The following is a 13,432-nucleotide window of genomic DNA, read 5'->3' as shown; positions in this document are numbered from 1 at the left end:
GTGGTCATCATCTGGCTCTTGCCTTCACTGAACCGTTAACTTTTTCTCATGTGTGTCCTCAATGAGTCTTCCCACTCAAATTTAGCAAAGCAAAGCTTATAAAATACCTCATAATCCTCCCCACTACCTGATGAGGCAGGTAATGGTACCCCCGTATCACAGAGAGGTCACGTGGGTAGGCAGTGGCTAAGCCAGGATCCAGTTCTACCTCTGTCTGACTCTGAGGCCACCAACCTAGCCTAGTGCTATCCTCACCAAGCCATACCAGCTCAGAAGGCTAGTGGGCCCCTGTCCCTCACCTAGGATCCTCCAGCCTGAGCAGGGTTTTCCGTGGCCTCGGTGCCCCCTGGTGGCAGGCACGGGCCCGTTCCCCAGCATGGCTTAGGGCTCATTGCACTTCAGGCTTGGGACCCTAAGCACTTGAAAGAGCAACCAATGGGCTGGCCCTGGTGTAGCTGGAGCCCTGTGCACCCAGGGGAGGACTAGACCTCTACCAGAGCGTCACTTTTTAAGTGGACCCCCCAGGAGGGTTCTGCTCCTGACAGGTCAAGGAAGAGGGCTTAGGGTCCCAGCCAACAGCAGTCAGATGACCTACAAGGTCTGGTTCGCACCCCTATTCCGGCTTCTCATCTCCCCCTTCCCAGCCAGGACATGTGGGCATTGGGCATTCTCTGCCAGATCCTCCTGGGATTTCCATTTTCCAGGCACCTGCATATGGAGGACGGGAGGAAGAAGAGGATAAAGGTTGTTAAATTTGAAGACTTAAAGTTTTTTTACGTTATACAGAGTCCTCTTCTCAAAGAACCCATCAAGATTCTTTAATAAAAATGTACTGGATTCCTATTACACTCCACAGCACTTAGGGCGCAGAAATGGAGAAGACACTCTTTCTGACTTGAAAAGCAAGCATAAAAACTTACAATACAACGAGGCAAGTATTCTAATATGGGTGTCCTGGGACTTTTCTTGTCACTCCCAAAATGGTTATTAGCACTCAAAACTGAGAATAAAGGATCATCAAACCCTCCACAAGCTGAAGAAAGTAGAAAACAATTAGGGGTTAGACGCCTCCTCCAACTAACCATTACCCCAAGCCCCCAGCACTTCCCCAGCGTATATAAGCCACTCAGCTCCCTCTGCCCAGCTGGGCAGGGGCAAAACAGCAACAAGGCAGAGAAAGAGGGGGTGGTGTGGAGTAGCCTGCCCTCCCACCTACGGACCCGCAAGGATGTTTAGACCAGTGGTCATCCTCTAACTACTTCCTCGTTTTCCCTTCAGAGGCCTTTCTTAACAGCTTCAAATATGATCACCAGCTTTTCTGAGAATCCTATCATCCATCACTGATCTGGCTTTGAGATAGTCAGAGATAGCCCGGAGCAGTAGGCACTAGCCACACGTGGCTCCATCAAACACCTAAAATGTGGCTAGTCTGAATAGAAATGTGCTGTCGGTGTAGACACTGGAATTTGAAGACTTAGTAAAAGGGGCAGGGAATGTTAAAAATATCTTCGTATTTACATGTTGAAATGACACTATTTTCGACATAGTATTTGGACAAATAGTATATTATTAAAATTAATTTCACCTGTTTTACTTTTTCAGTGTGGTTACCAGACTATTTAAAATTACAGATGAGGCTCACATTACATTTCTATTGAAGTCTCTGCCCTGAAGGTTGAAAAGCCAGAGCTGAGAAGCCCTAGTCCAGCAAAGCTTTACACCATGCGGGACCACAAGGGGGCGGTACTGCAGTGCCGAGCTGCCTTGGGCAGGAACTGGGCAGCAAGAGGGCTCATTCCTTACATTTTCTAATGCTGTCTTTTAAGGGTAGTTCTAAACTACTTTTTCTAAAATTTAAATGGCTCACATTATGTGACCCTTAAGTTAACAGAAAATATTTCTCTAGGGCAGGAGTCTAAAACTCTTGAATTACAACATTCAAGGCTGGAATTTTAAAGAACTGCAAGTTTCTCACCATCCAAGCTAGGGAATGAAAAGGGACTCCGAAGCCAAGTCAAGGGGGCCTTGAAGCTGGACCCCAGATCAGAAGGTGGACTGCGAGTAAAAGCTGAGGGTAAGAGGGTTGGAGAAAAGGGAGATCCAAGAGTGACACTAGGAGGACTTAAGCACAGGGTATCGGCCTGTGGGGGATGGGCGAGACTATGGCCATACTTATCCTATTTTCATCAAATGCTACCAATCTGAGTGTAAATTGGTACCACGTTTCGGGGTGGAGCGGGGGGAGACAATTTGTAAGTGTATAGCAAAAGCCTTAAAAATGTCCATATCCTTGAACCAATTAATTCCATTCTAGTAACTTATCATAAGGAAAATTTTAAACTACACACGTTTGGCTATAATGATATTTATCCAGCATTTCTAATAGTCAAGAAAGGCCCGAAATAACAACAACAACAACAAAAAACTATAAGCCGCTAACTTGTACATTAATAAGGGGTTGGTTAAGTCGATTAAGGAACAGCTATAAAGTGCAATATTTTGTAAGTATTACAAAGGATGTAAATGAATATTTACTGATATGGAAAGACATTTATGCTAAATTCTGCGGTAAATGCCAGCTACAGAATTATATGTCCAGTATGTGTGTCAATTTTGCTTAAAAAAGTAAAAAAGCGTACCTTTGCAAAAACAATTGGCTGAAAGAATATTCTCTGAGGTATTAATGGTCATTTCTGGACAGAGACTATGGGTGGGCTTTCTTTTCTTATTTTTACAACTGCTTTTATAATTTACTTTTTAAAGGATTGTTTTTAAGTAATTCTACCCAGTCTTTATCACAAGTGACACCTTCTTTCCCAAACTTTCTGGAGCCCTCGCCAAAGAGGAAGAACCAATGTCTTCAGTTAAAATCCAGACACTTTTCCCATACCTAACTTGGGATTTTAACCTTGTTCTATCTTGTCCTCTAGTCCCTGTGTTCTGTTTTTTCCTGTGTGTTCCCCCTTCATGCCTGGGGACCCCTTCACCGGGGTCCTGCGTCTCTCTTGTCTGTCCCTGCTCCACCGCCTGCATGAGACCTCGCCTAACCCGCCGAGTTACTGTAAAACTTCAACAAGATCTGGTCCGACGTCTCAGTCGGTGGAATCGGAGTCCAAAGGTCTCCGTGTCGGAGACAAAGGGACAGGCCAGCACGCCGGCTCCGACGGCGGCTGCAGACGTCCCTCCGGGGTGGCGAGGTGGAGACGCCGCGCCGCCTGGTTCCGGAGGGGAGCCGCCGCGGTCCCCCGGCCTGTTGTCTCGCGTGCTGCAGAAGCTCGCGCGGCTCGAGGCGGCCGTCGCGTAATGACGTCTTCCCGTTCACAACGCGGAGGCTGCGCCGTGAAGTTTGTCCCTTTGGAGGCGCCGTCCCGGCCGGCGGCCCGCTCGCGTCATGTGACCGAGGAGCGCTGAGGCCTGCGGCGGAGGGAGACGACGCGCGGCAGAGTCCTGCGCCGGAGGAACGGCGGCGGGATGGAGGCGACCTTGGAGCAGCACCTCGAGGACACGTGAGTCCTGGGGTCGCGGCGGGGTGAGTTGACAGGGACACAGGGCGCAGCCTGCGAGCGCCGGCCGGGCCTCTTGAGGACGCCTTGTCCCGGGGCCTCTGGGTAGGGGTGGGGGGTGACCCGGAATAAAACGCCGCCGGGGCCTCGCACACTCCGGAGCGAGCGAGCGAGCGAGTGAGTTAGTCTCCGCGGCCCGAGCCCACGGCCGGCTGTCGTGTTGAAATTGTCTTTAAGGACAGGGTCGTTCTTCGGGGGTTTAGGAACCAGGTTCATTTGGAGAAAGAATGTACCACCTGTGCGAAGTCGACCCCTGTCGTGTCAATATGAACACACTAGCGTAGCTCTTTCCGGGTGTAACCAGTTATTTGGTGTTTAAGAAGGTGGAAGACAACCAGAAGTGTAAGAAGGCGTGCAGGGAAACACCTCCTTCGCACCAGTACTCCTCAGCTTCCCACTTCCGCTTCTGGAGGCAACCCGTGTTACTTAAGAATTTTTCAACATTTATTTCAAGGGGGGTTAGTATGCTAGAGTATGCCTTTTTAACAAGGAGAACAGTCCTAGATATTTCAATGTTTGTGGCCCTCCAAAGCTCAGAAGGACCTGGCGCAATCATTTCTCTCATCAGAGAGCTATTGGGCTATCTATTTAAACTAGTGAATTATAAATTTAATTTTCTTGGTGTAGAGATGGGCGGTAGTGAAAAAAGATTAAGACTGATTTAAGGCACTTACGACAGTTTCTGGTACATAAAAAGCCTATATGTGTTATTTAAATTCATTTTCCCACATCATTTGCTTTCTTCTGCCTGTGTTCCTGGAATTAGAATGAAGAATCCATCCATTGTGGGAGTCCTGTGCACAGATTCACAAGGACTCAATCTGGGCTGTAAGTATCTCACATCAACCCTTTGATGGATTGCCCAGCACTTGATGTGGACTGGGAGCCTAGTGTGCTGCTGTTCTCTAGTTTTTACTTCCTGTTACCCTGCCACTTTCCGGGAACTTCTGGGAGAGTAAAGATCACCTCCAAGTAACAAAGTTAGAAAGTTGAAACTTTTCATTTGGTATCTATGAAGGTAGAAATGTTCCTTGCGGTTCTAGCACTACACAGTTGTTTCTAGTAAAACAGTGTTTGAATCATTTTAAATTGGGTCTAGAAAGGACTTCAGATAATGACAGCAGTTACCATTTATTGAATGTACGCCATATGTTGGGACTGCTACACTTTGTATACATTATCTCTAACTTTCACAATAACCGGCCAGATCGGTGGTGCAATTTTTTTGTTTGTTTTTTTGTCCAAATTCACTTAATAAGTGAGTAGGCAGTAAAAATGGGGGCTGTCGGGTTGGACATACCTGCTCTTCCATTTATTAGGAGTGTGAACCTGGACCAAAAAGAATCTTTCTGAGCCTCAGTTTCTTTACCGGGTTGTTGTTTAATAACAATTATTTTTATAGAATTGCATTCACTGAGCTCTTACTATAGGCCAGGCACCATTCTGAGTGCTTTACATTTACTAAGTCATTTAATCCTCATAATAACCCTGTGAGGTAGATGAAGAAATTGAGGCACAGAAGTTGAGTAATTTTCCAGGGTCCTACAGCTAGTAAATGGTTGAGCTAGGATTTGAGTCAGGCTCTAGAGCCTCTTAATCACAATAGTATAAGGGTATATAATGTATGTAAAACACTCAGAACATAACCCAGACATAATGCTCAAAAAATGGTAACAATCACGGATGAGTAAATAAATGTCAAAAGGTAAACAGTGGAAGCCTTCAGCTAATTAATGTCAGAACTAGTAAACCCAGGACTCCTTGCTTCTTACTCCTCTGTACTGCAGGAGTTTTTAAACTCTGAATTTTTGCTGGGAGGGTAATTGAAAGAGGTAGTCTTGTAGCTCAGTTAGGTTTTACACACAAATCAGTTAGTTGGGAGAAAAAAGGCAGATTTTTTTGAGGCCCTTGCCAGGCTCACAAATGGAAAGGCTGAAATTCAAGTGTGGATAGCTAAAGCTAAATGAGTTACTTCGAGAAACCGTCAAGACCCAAAAGACTGCACTGTTGTCTGTCTACTTAATGTTTTATATAATAGAAGTAAATCCATCAACTCTGCCATAGTCTATTACTTGACTTAGTTTCAAGCAGACAGGCTTGTGTTGCCTTTTATATACGGAAATGTATTGCAAAGTAAACTCAGTATCTACTTTTTGTACCTGACACCCAAGATGTAGTTATTATCTACAGGCTAAAACAAACATTAGTAAAAAGTCATTTCTGTTGATATTTGAAAACAACCAGCTTATTCTAGTGGAAATAACTGCTCACAGGGTATTTATATATTCTGTCAAGATGATCTTACAGCTGCACTCCTGAGTAAAGATCTTTATATCCTTTGAGGTTGAGCTCAGTAAAAGGAAATCAGATTTCCCATGAGGAATTAATTAGTTTCAACAAGTCTGTTGCCCTTACTGACTTTTTTGTCAATCTCACCTCTGAATTTCTTCTTGGTTTCAGTTTGCTTTCAGATTGACTTGAATTACGGCTTCCTTATGTGCTTGAGAAGGTGTTTAGAGATGGTGATGAAAATGACTTGGAAAATTGAGTGTTAGGGCTTTATTGACTTAAAAGCTGCTGTCTGGCCTTCTCTTCTCACTGCTGTAACTGGCTGAGTATCAGGGCAGAATCATTTCATGTCAGTACCTAACTTAAGAGACCAAGAGCTGACCCTTCTTTTTGTAAATAATTCAGTTCAGTTCTACTGTAGCTCTCTACTCATTTTTTGGACAGTCAGGTTACCTGATGCCATCTGTCTTCCAGGCCGTGGGACCCTGTCAGATGAGCATGCTGGGGTGGTATCTGTACTAGCCCAGCAAGCAGCTAAGCTGACCTCGGACCCCACTGATATTCCTGTGGTGTGTCTCGAATCAGATAATGGGTGAGTAGGTGTCAGCAGATCCTTCCTTTCCTTTTTGTTCAGAAAAATCCCTGAGATACTTGACTGGGGCCTACCCTGCGTTCATCATTCAAAGGACTTGGAGGGAAGTTCCTCCCTTTGGACCACAGGAGCAGATGGATTGATCTCTGAAGCTAATACACTTTCAGAACACAGTGACATTTAAATGAAGAGTAAGAACTGTTACGAACCATCAGTCTCTCAAGGAAAAGAAAGCAATAAATAGCACAGAGGAAGACTAAACAGAACAGAAACACTGTCTGTAGTAATAGACTAAAGATATTCCAAGTGAGGGTCTTCCAAATAGTAAGTGAGAAAAGCAGAATATAATACTATCAACATTATGATCACAGTTTTGTAGAATGAGGGGGAAAAATGTGTATATAGAGTATACATGCAGATAAAAAAAGGGAAAATAATAATAGTGATTGTCTTTGGTAGGATTATAGGATTGATTTCATTTTTATATTTTATACTTTTCTGTATTTCCCACATGTATTGTGTTTATATTATTGCTTTTATACATGGAAAAATGATAAGTATTACTTTTTTAGTTGTATCCTAAACCAAACAGCATCTTTACACTGACTGCCATTTGTAACGTTTTACTGAGTATCGTCCACTTTGCCTTTCAGGAACATCATGATCCAGAAACACGATGGCATCACAGTGGCAGTGCACAAAATGGCCTCTTGACGTCTCAGACCTGTTCCCCAGCAGCCTGTCATAGGGACTCAGTTGTACCTTATGTTAATTATCCTATAGAACTATTAGAGTTTGAGTAATTAGGCCATTCATGTAATGTGTGTTGGACACTTTCCTGTTAATTTTAGAGTAAACTGCTTTTGACACCATGGATTGACATATCAAAATACTAGTTAAGAAAATATCATGTTTTGAAGCAGTTGGTTTAGGGCACTTTGTATATAGAATTTTGTTATGTTTAATAAATCTGGTTGGAGGAGAGCTTGGCTCTTTTCTGGATTCTTTAAACTCATATCAGTGTTTATTTCTTTCAACTATCAAATTGTAATTTTTCTAAAAAAGGTATTCCAAACTGTTCTCTTTTAGAAGCTTCCAGAAATACATAGATTCTCACAGAAGCATCCATGGAATGTAAAACAAGTTAAACATACTCCTGCCCCACAATAAAAACATAATAGTGGATATCATTAAGTTCTTACTATATGCCAGGAACACATTTAATTCTCATTAATAACACTTTATGGGTTCTCAGTAGCAAAGAGGTAGAAGCAACTCAAATGTCTATTGATGAATGGATAAACAAAATGTGGAATATGCATACAATGAAATATTCAGCCTTAAAAAAGGAAGGAAATTGTTGACAGATGCTACAGAATGGAGAACTCTTGACATTATAAGTAAAATAAGTGAGTCACAAAAAGACAAATACTGTATGATTCCACTTATATGAAGTACCTAGAACAGTCAGATTCAGAGACAGAAAGCAGAACAGTGGTTGCCCGAGGTAAGAGGCAAGAAGAAATGGAGTGTTACTGTTTAATGGGTACAAAGTTTCAGTTTATAAGATGAAAATTGTAGAGATGGGTGGTGGTGATGCTTGAAGAACATCAACGTACTTAAGACGCTAAACTACACTTAAAAATGGCTAAGATGGTAAATTTTTTGTTGTGTGTATTTTACCACAGTGAGACAGTTTTAATGAAAAAATAAACATGAATAAATCAGCACAATTACAAGACAAAGATAACTTATAAAAGTGAGAAAGACTGAAAACCTCAAAATAGAAAATAAAACAGTCCAATAGCAACAAAATACATTTAGGAATTACCCTGATAAATGATGAAAAAGAACTTCATGAAGAAAAAGTAGGGATTAAAAAATGAGCAGAACTAAATAAATACATAATGTAACAAAAAGATCAAAACTGCGAAGAATTTTTCTGGAATTAATGTAGTGCTAATAAAGATGCCAGTGTGAATTTTTTTGGTGAACCTGACAAACTTTTTTTAATATTACATGGAAGAATAAAGGTTCATAAGTAGTCAAAAAAAAAATCCTCACCCTATATGGTAGGTACTCTCATTTGCCCCCTTTTCCATTTGTGTAACTAAAGCTAAGTAAGGGATTAGCAGAGTCACCATTTGGACTTAAGACTGTCTCAAAGCCTTAGATTAAACACCCAGACCACTGCAGAAATCTGTATATTTGGCCATAAAAAAAAAATCTACCATTTGAAAATGTAGAACATTATCTTCTCTTCAGCCTTTATTCTCAGCAACAGAATGGTGCCCAAGCAGGTACAAAAGACCTCATTTTGTTGAATTTGAGTGCAGCTCCTGTTGCTCTTTAGCAATTTAGTATTTGACAGCCTTTTAAAGTCTCCAGAATATGATTTATTCAAAAATAACAAGCACCTACAAATAAAAGGTGCTCTGTGAGGATATGAAGATTCTGAATGAGACATGGCTCTAGCCTTTGAGCTTGTACTTGATAGAGACATGTATGTCTTTTGTCTTCTCCCTACTTACCAATCCCTGACGTGGAGCCCCTGTGTTTGTATTATTGTCTGTCTCCCCCACTAGCATAGACGTTGTGAGGGCAGATGGGTCATTTACAGATGCATCCCAAGCACTTAGAACAGTCCTAGCACATAGTAGGCACTGAATAAACACGTGCCAAATAATGAATATATAACAAATACAAGGGAGTTCTGTGGCATGAACTGGGCCTTTCCAGGCAGAGGGAATGGCAATGGCAAAGACAGGTGATAAACCAAAAGGGATGTTTATGTAATATGAAGTGCTTTAGTTTGGTCTGTGAGGTAGGAGGTGAAAAAGCTGGAAGGTAGGTTAGCTAACTTGAGGAACTTGAGTACCTGCTTTTTAAGCATCCCAGGCCTTATTACCCTGTTAGCAGAATGGGGTCTGAACAAGTGAGGGTCAAAGTTGAGTTTTAAGATGAATCTGAGGTAGACGGACCTCATTTTTTCCCAAAGAGAAAAACTTCTTCTGGCTTATTTTTATATCTCCAATTCCTAGCTCAGAGTAACAGTCAACCTTTAGTGAGTTTTTGCTACATGCTAGATGCATTGTAAGCAATTTACTTACATTTAGCTCATTTAATTCTCTTTTTTGAAGTATCATCCCCATTTTAGACAGGAAGAAATAGGCTCAGCATGATAAAGTAATTAGCTCAGGATAAAATATGGGAGACAATTTTTAAAAGTTGGCAGAAAGGGAACTAAAGGAAATGAATCAAAGACAACTGAGCTATCCAGACGATGAAAAACTGGGTGCCAGAAGCAGCTAACTCAGGGAAGGATTACGGGGAGAAGATGGCTGGGTCTGATTTTAGATTATGTTGAAACTGAATATTCTGACTTGATATCTAGGTGGTAATGTTCAATAACAAACAGGTATTGGGCGCTCCCTATGTACCTTCCTTCAGGGACCTCCCATTGCATATAGAACAAAATCCAAAGCTGTTACCATAGTCTGCTAAACCCCGCATGACCCAGCCCTGCAAACCCATTGTGCCAGAACTCATGCCACTCTCTGCCTACACATAGCCTCTCTCTCTAGCACAGTGCCTGGTGTATAGGAGGCAACTTTATTGAATGATATGAATAAATGAACATACTCTCACGCTTCATAAGAACCTTTGAGGTAGGGTATAGTGCACCCAATTGCATTGGTGAAACGTAAGACTTATGCTGGAAAGAACTCAGGGCTGGAGATGGCCGATTTTCTAGTCTGTACAGAGCTGAAGCTAAAGATTGCATGGGGGTTTCCAAGACCACCTCTGTGATGGTTAATTTTACACATCAATTTGACTGGGCCGGGGGTGCCCAAATATTTGGTTAAACATTATTTCTTTGTATGTGTGTACCAGTGTTTCCGGATGAGATTAACATTTGAATCAGACTAAAGCAGACTGCCCTCCTCTCTGTGGGTGAGCCTCATCCACTGAAGACCTGAATAGAATAAAAGGCCAAGTAATATAGAATTCTTTCTACTTGCCGGACTGTCTTCCAGCTGGGACAGTCTTTTGCCTTCAGACCCAGCCTCAGACTGACTGGAACTATGCCATCGGCTCTCTGACTGCAAATCTTTGATTTCTCTGCCTCCGTGATCACATGAGCCAAGTCCTTATTGTAAGTCTCCATCCTATTGGGTCTGTTTTTGTTTCTAATACAACATCCCAGGTTTGATGTTTCCTTAGGAGGACTCACAGGACTTGGCATTATTTTATTCACATGGTTTATTACAGAGGATAGATACAAAGCAAAATCAGCAAAGGGAAAACGCACATGGTGCAAAGCCCAAAAGAAAGCAAGAGCAAGCTTCCAAGAATTTTATTTTAGTGAAATCACACAGGATACACTTAATTTCTCCAGCTATGAGTTGTGACAACACGTGTGAGATGTTGCCACCAGGGAAGCTCATTAGAGATTCAGTGCCCAAAGTGCCCTGATCACATGGGCATCCTCTCCCTGGACTGCTCTCAAAATTCTAGACTCCCAGGAGGAAAGCAAGTGTTCAACATAAACCATATTGTTTATACAAATAGTTTAAGCAGAGTGATCCACTCTTACAATTTAAGGAATGGTGGGAACCCTCCTCCCAACATCTTAACTCTTTTCTGCACAAAGAGTGAGGACAGGGAAAGATGTAGCTAAAAATAAAACCTCAATTCTAGATGGTAGTGCTGTATTTTACTCTAAGTCCCTAAGTGCTAGAAAGTATTCATGGCTGTATTTGTCAGGGGATTGAGGGTAATAGTGGTGATTTATGAAATCATGCTTGAATTCAGCATTCTTGCTGAATAACTTTAGGGCCAAGAGTTAGAAAGTCAGAGGTTGAGGAAACTATAAGCCTTACTAAGCTGATTGGGTACTGATGCCAAAATGTTAACATCCTAATAATGGTTTAAGAATTCTTTGCTCTTGATATTAAGCCCCATCTGATTAATAAGAAACATTTTTAATGAACTAAGTACCAACAGTGGGTCTGTTAATGTGCAGTCACTATATATATATATAGTCATTCCTCACAACAAACTTGCAAATATTATTAGCCACATTTTATAGGTTTGGAAACAGATTCAGAGAGGGTAACTTGCCCACAGTCTGCAGGCTTAAATAATGGCTAAGTTGAGATTCTAACCAAGTCTGCAGTTCCCATCATACCTCAAAGCTTTCTGTATGAAAGATATGTTTCAAGAGGTTCGTGTCTGGGACCTTGCAGCCCTCCTAGCCTCTATGAATGACTCCTTGTTCTGCCACCTTTCAAATCTGATCCAGCCCTCAGCATCAGAGCTCTCTAGCAGTATAAAGCTAGCCTCATGTCATGTGGCAATCAGAATCATAGATAGCTCTGCTTTAAAAGAGCAGCAAGAACCCGTCAAAAAAAAAAAAAAAAAACACCAAAAACCAAAAAAAAACCCCAAAGTCTTGAGATGTTTACCAAAAGCGCTTTCTAGAGTATGTTAGTAACTACAAACAACTCTGAAAGACATTCCCCTTTCTTTTGGGTTTTGTCTTCTGCGGAAGGTTTGTTTGATCCTTACCACCAGCACCACGTAACTGCATCATCTTTTCCACTGTTACACTTAGAGGGCATCTTCCCAAACCACCAAGCTCTGCTTCTGCTGGCGCTTCAATCAAAAAGTACTGAGTTGGTTTTAAGAGCCTGAGAAGCCCCTCGCTTTTTAAAAAGGAATCTGCATAAATATGTGCAGATTTTCCAGACAAAACAAGAAAAACACTCTTTGGTGTAAAATACACTCTGGTTTAAAACCTGGAATGTTGCTGCTGGGGAGATGAAAGGCAATTTTCTGTTGACTTTTTTTTTTTTTTTTTTTTTGATGTGTAGGGTGGAGCAGAGGAAGGAAATGGGATAAGAAATCTGAATTATCCCAGAAATTTTCTCGGGGACTCAGCCTTAACCATTTCCAAAATGCAACAGAAAAAAAGGTTTCATTAAAAGTATAAAAATATACCTTTCATGGGAAGTGTTTGGTAATCAAGTATAACACAGTAATTAAAACAGGGCCTGGAACTCCAAAATACAAACCAGAATCTTCAGTCATTACACAGAAGGTCACACAAATGGGCTGACCATTGCCATCTGTAGCCCAGGAAATGTAGCTCCCAACTCTGGGAGAGCTGTATGCGTTCTCCTGTAAAATAAGCATGTCCCCAGGAACAGCAAAGGCGTGGATATCAGGGTTCTGGGGCCCCATCCCCTGCCTTGAGCATAGCATTAAAGGATAAACTGAGGCGTATTAAAACTGATAAAGAGTTTATTTCAGCAAAAATGTATTTGAATCAGGCACTGACAAACCAGAAGAGGTTAGGAGCGCTCTACCACCAGGAGCTCGGCAAGAGGATTTTACAGAGAAAATACAGAAGCAAAGCAAGGAAATGACTGATTGGCTACAGCTTACAGCCTAGTTGGCTGTTTGTGATCGGTTTCCCTTAGATTTCAATTTTGCAACCTTGAGGCATTTCCTGGCTTAGGTTTTGGTTTGCTTATGTAGGACACACAGCACCAGGGCCACCTCAGTCTAATGGCTTCCTGTTGCTTTAGCTAAGAGGCTTGTTAATTTCTTGTATTTGCTACGCTGCCAGAGATGTCGATTCAGGTACAGCAGGAGGTATTTGCTGTGGGCACAGACTCTTCCCTGTTCAGCCGACAAGTAAGCTACAGTAATTCTATCTAAAACTATCTTACCAAGAAAGCCGAGGGACTTTCGTTGTGTAGCTCTGGCCTTAGCAAGGTTCAGCAATAGTTGCCAGAGTTAAGGAGCACTGTCTTCCCGTGCATTAATAGAGAGAAAAGAGCAAGGAGTGAAGGCAAAAGGAATAAAGGTTTCAAATAGGAGATGAAGATACTGATCTGTGCTCTCCAGAAAGCTGTCCACCTCAAGATGTTACCTGCTTCTAGGCAGGAACCTCCCTAGCCAATTTTAATTTTAGGTCTCC

At 42.0% G+C, this 13,432-nt stretch overlaps 1 protein-coding gene across 1 annotated transcript; it reads left to right on the top strand.

Annotated features, from left to right (window-relative positions):
• The first annotated feature begins 1,722 nt into the window (after positions 1-1,722).
• On the top strand, positions 1,723-7,459 carry LAMTOR5 (late endosomal/lysosomal adaptor, MAPK and MTOR activator 5). Its single transcript, XM_032488208.1, has 5 exons — positions 1,723-1,743; positions 3,078-3,529; positions 4,330-4,391; positions 6,327-6,444; positions 7,098-7,459. The coding sequence occupies exons 1-5, from the start codon at positions 1,723-1,725 to the stop codon at positions 7,156-7,158; spliced, it is 714 nt and encodes a 237-aa protein (XP_032344099.1). The 3' UTR covers positions 7,159-7,459.
• The last annotated feature ends 5,973 nt before the right edge of the window (positions 7,460-13,432 follow it).

Source organism: Camelus ferus, chromosome 9 (genome assembly GCF_009834535.1).
Source record: "Camelus ferus isolate YT-003-E chromosome 9, BCGSAC_Cfer_1.0, whole genome shotgun sequence".
Taxonomy (NCBI): Eukaryota; Metazoa; Chordata; class Mammalia; order Artiodactyla; family Camelidae; genus Camelus; species Camelus ferus.
The sequence above is the reverse complement of the archived record's forward strand: the minus strand, read 5'-3'. Positions and strand labels throughout refer to the sequence as shown.